General features: G+C 40.2%; 1 protein-coding gene across 1 annotated transcript; it reads right to left on the bottom strand.

Moving 5' to 3' along the window:
* Nucleotides 1-261: 261 nt before the first annotated feature.
* LOC311129234 (uncharacterized protein) lies at nt 262-3414 on the bottom strand (the record flags this gene model as incomplete). Its single annotated transcript, XM_084161530.1, has 3 exons — nt 3354-3414; nt 1167-1330; nt 262-496 (listed from the first exon to the last, which is right to left on the bottom strand). The coding sequence occupies exons 1-3, from the start codon at nt 3372-3374 to the stop codon at nt 262-264; spliced, it is 420 nt and encodes a 139-aa protein (XP_084017656.1). The 5' UTR covers nt 3375-3414.
* Between the last annotated feature and the right edge of the window lie 940 nt (nt 3415-4354).

Here is a 4354-nt window from a genome sequence, read left to right as displayed (position 1 = left end):
CCTCTCTGTTGGCCTCGATATGGAGCGTCGGCTGCTGCAGCCAGCCAGACTGCACTGGCTATTTATTTATTACTGGCTATTTACAATAATACTGCAGGGTGCTAGTTTTGTACATTTTATTTCACATGTTTTAATGTATTTTATTGTATGTAGTGACAGTGCAGTGTTGTTTTCAAAAAAGAAGATGCACTGAAATCCAGTATGTGTATATCTGTGTGTCCATGTGTTTTCAGGTGTATCTAGGCATATTTTTCTCATGCCTCAGGTGAATCTGCGGCTGAGGTCATTGATCCTGCGGAGGCCCTCACGGTTCTCGATGGTCCTGTGGACAGTGATGAGGAAGGGGAAGGCGGACGGCAGCTCCACCCTGTGGCTCAGCTTCTGGTGGCCCCAGTGGAGGCAGCGCAGCCTCTCAGCCAGGTCGCGGCGCCCGGCACGCTCCAGACCGTCCTGCAGCAACTTAGTCTTGTTGGACTTGTCCCAAGATCTCTCATACCTGGGATGGGAGGGAGATACAGGGATGGGAGGGAGAGAGAAGGGGATAGATGGATAGGGAAATTAGGAATATAGCGAGGGGAAGAGAGTTTAACATTATGTCTCTGCATTGGAAATTATTATTATATCAATGAATGTAATGACTATGTACATTTCAAGTGTTGCTCTTGTGATGTTAGTATCTATGCTGTTGAACATTTAATACATCTGTTTTACAGAATAAATCCAATCAGGTGTTAACAGCACAAGAATGATCAGTAATCATCTGTCTCTCTGTCTCTGTCTTTGTCTCTCTTACATACACACACACACACACACACACACACACACACAGGCTGAGATCAGCAGGGCACATTACGATATAAACATATTATGGTAGTACCTGTTTGAAGAACAAAGACAATGCCCCTCTTACATGTAGAATAAAGATTTATGTCAGTTCTTTACAAAACATTTCTTCCACATTACATTAGGTAATCATTCCATGACAGTGGCCCTGTTCAAACACTCTGAAAATACATCCCCTTAACCTTTCCTTTCCTAGTCACTGATCTGTATGTAATATGGATAGGTCAACGCAACCAATCCAGTCATCTTAGATCTGTGATTATATCAAGGACGAGGAAAGAAGGATGCATTGGAAAGCTGTTCAAACGGGGCCATTCACACACCAGCACTCTAGCATGCTTCTGGCCTGGACCCTCTTCTCTGTGGATGTGGTATGGAACTGATGGACCTCAGTCCTGGAGAAGCCCAGCTCGTAGGCCAGAACAGTCCACTCAAACCCCAGCTCCCTGGAAATCTCCTGGACAGACTTCAGGTTGATGACAGCATCCTAGAAAACACACCAGAGTTGTGTTGTTCAATAGGTTCAAAACGGAAGGAGGCGGACTGAAATTGAGAGACCGAAATCTAAAATTGTCCTAACGGTTGTTTTTTGTTGCAAAAGGTTTTGCTAAGGTGTGCCAGAAGACAAAAAACAATTAGAGGCTACATTTGTGATTATTTACCTTTGTTTGAACAGGGAGTCCCATTGAGGGATCCCTGTCACAAGGGAGTCCTGCATGCACACAATTTACAAAATATGACAAATATACAAAATTAAAAAACTATCACATTCCTCAGCAAAGAGGTCCCCATTCATAATTTTAACCTGCCAGAAAGGCACCAATACATCCAGTTGTAGGGAACTCTGTAGATTGTTCCATACATGGGCTGCAAAGAAACTAAAAGCTGATTTACCTAACTCTGAGGAGACCGAAGGGATTTCCAGAGTTAGCCATTACTGAGACCGGGTATGGTAACTCGGTTAATAATGATGTTAGGTCGGCGGGAGTTTTTGTAAAAGAGCTTTATAAATACACTAAACAAAAATGTTACGCAACATGTAAAGTGTTGGTCCCATGTTTCATGAGCTGAAATATGCACAAAAAGCTTATTTCTCTCAACTTTTTTACACATCCCAGTTAGTGAGCATTTCTCCTTTGCCAAGATAATCCATCCACCTGACAGCTGTGGCATATCAAGAAGCTGATTAAACAGCATGATCATTACACAGGTGCACCTTGTGCTGGGGACAATAAAAGGCCACTCTAAAATATGCAGTTTTGTCACACAACACAATGCCAAAGATCTGTCAAGTTTTGAGGGAGCATGCAATTAGCAGGCTGACTGCAGGAATGTCCACTAGATTTCTTGCCAGAGAATGTAATGTTAATTTCTCTACCATATTTTAAAGACTTTTGCAGTACGTCCACATGGCCTCACAACCGCAGATAATGTGAATAGAGTCATGTGGGCGAGCGGTTGCTGATGTCAACGTTGTGAACAGAGTGCCCCATGGTGGCGGTGGGGTTATGGTATGGGCAGGCATAAGCTACGGACAATGAACACAATTGCATTTTATCGATGGCAATTTGAATGCACAGAGATACAGTGACGAGATCCTGAGGCCCATTTGTCGTGCCATTCATCCATTGCCATCACCTCATGTTTCAGCATGATAATGCACGGCCCCATGTTGTAAGGATCTGTACACAATTCCTGGAAGCTGAAAATGTTCCAGTTCATCCATGGCCTGCATACTCTCCAGACATTTCACCCGTTGAGCATCTTTGGGATGCTCTGGATCAACGTGTTCCAGTTCCCATCAATATCCAGCAACTTTGCACAGCCATTGAAGAGGAGTGGGACAACATTCCAAAGGCCACAATCAACAGCCTAATCAACTCTATGCGAAGGAGATGTGTTGCGCTACATAAGGCAAATGGTGGTCACACCAGATAATGACTTGTTTTCTGATCCATACCACTACTATTCTTTTTTAAGGTATCTGTGACCAAAAGATGCATATATATATTCCCAGTCATGCAAAATCTATAGATTAGGGCCTAATTCATGTATTTCTGATGTCCTTATATGAACTAACTGTAACTAAGTAAAATCTTTGAAATTGTTGCATGTTGCGTTTATATTTTTGTTCAGTATATAAAGAGAGCAATGAATTGATCTACAGTAAGTTACTTCAAAGAGGGTCGGCCTACTGGTAAAGAATGCAATGATGAACCTGAACCTGTCGCACGTAATAAAACGAAGTGTGCTGGTAAACTGCATCTAACAACTTTAATGAAGATTACTAGTGACCTGGAGAAAAGAAACACATTTCCAAGTAGAATATTACTTAATAAATATTTATATTACACATTGTGCATTATGAGACTATAAAGCACTTGTAATAGCTCATGGCTTTTTACAAAAGCATTATAAATGCATAATGTCTAAACCACATTACACAGTACAGTGCATTTCCTGCTACTTTGCTTTTCTCTACAAACATTCCAACTTGCTCATTGACTTACCTCTTGTGCTTTACTTGGCATTGTGATGTCTCAGCTCCACACAAGGCACAGCAGCCACACTTTAGTTGATTTGCCTTTACAATTTCAAAAAGAAGGCTCTTAAATTATTTGACTATTTTCCCAAAGGAAATGTCCAACAGTATCTACTCAGTCTTATGTGTTTAGCTTATCTGTTTTGCTGGTTTTCCGTACTTTTGACCAAGTCATCAATAGCTACTAGCCTATTTTTTAGACATTTCTGGAAAATAACAATCTAAAATAAAACTGAAAAGGCTCTCACCCCTTTGCTCTGAGCTGTTCAATGGGAATGTTGCCTTAGAGATTAATCAACAACATACAATCCTGTTAAAAATTAAGCTTTTTAGCCTCAGTGGCTCTGTTCCACCTTATTAATTTCAGAGTATTGGGCCTCCTACCATGTAAGCTACTGTAAGCAGAGGTTCACTCAGATTAGATCAGTACCAACAACCAAGATATAGAGCAAAACCATCCTAATATGAACTAGAGTTGGGAATATCGAGTCAGCACATACTGTTGTTTCAGATATATTACCGTTCTTCTCTTTATCTTTTATCTTATTTTATACAAAACAATGCCCCCTCCTGTTGATTTCCAGCATAGAACTAAAAATGAATTTTGTTTCAGGAATAGGGGCGTTCACAAATTAGGGAAAGAGAAATTTAACAGACATAATGGAACACATTAAATTCCTTTAAATGTGTAGGACAATGGGCATTATTTTGGAAAGCTTTCATTTACATTGTAAAATGCACTCATTCCTTTTCAATACAGTGTGTTGTAGAAAAATACTCAACTCCCCTATATGTGCAATTGTGTTTTACAGTACAAATGTTCCTCAGTATGAACATTAAAATAACAACTTGTAAACAGTAATGATAATAAAGAGAAAGAGGTGCAGAGCTACATTTGAGCTATTATGAATGCAATACTTTCTGAAAGAATTTGGATCATTTGTCTGTAACGATAACAGTACTAGTAAT

Source organism: Coregonus lavaretus, assembly GCF_964263955.1.
Source record: "Coregonus lavaretus genome assembly, chromosome: 5".
Classification (NCBI taxonomy): Eukaryota; Metazoa; Chordata; class Actinopteri; order Salmoniformes; family Salmonidae; genus Coregonus; species Coregonus lavaretus.
This window is presented reverse-complemented; position numbering and strand designations above follow the sequence as displayed.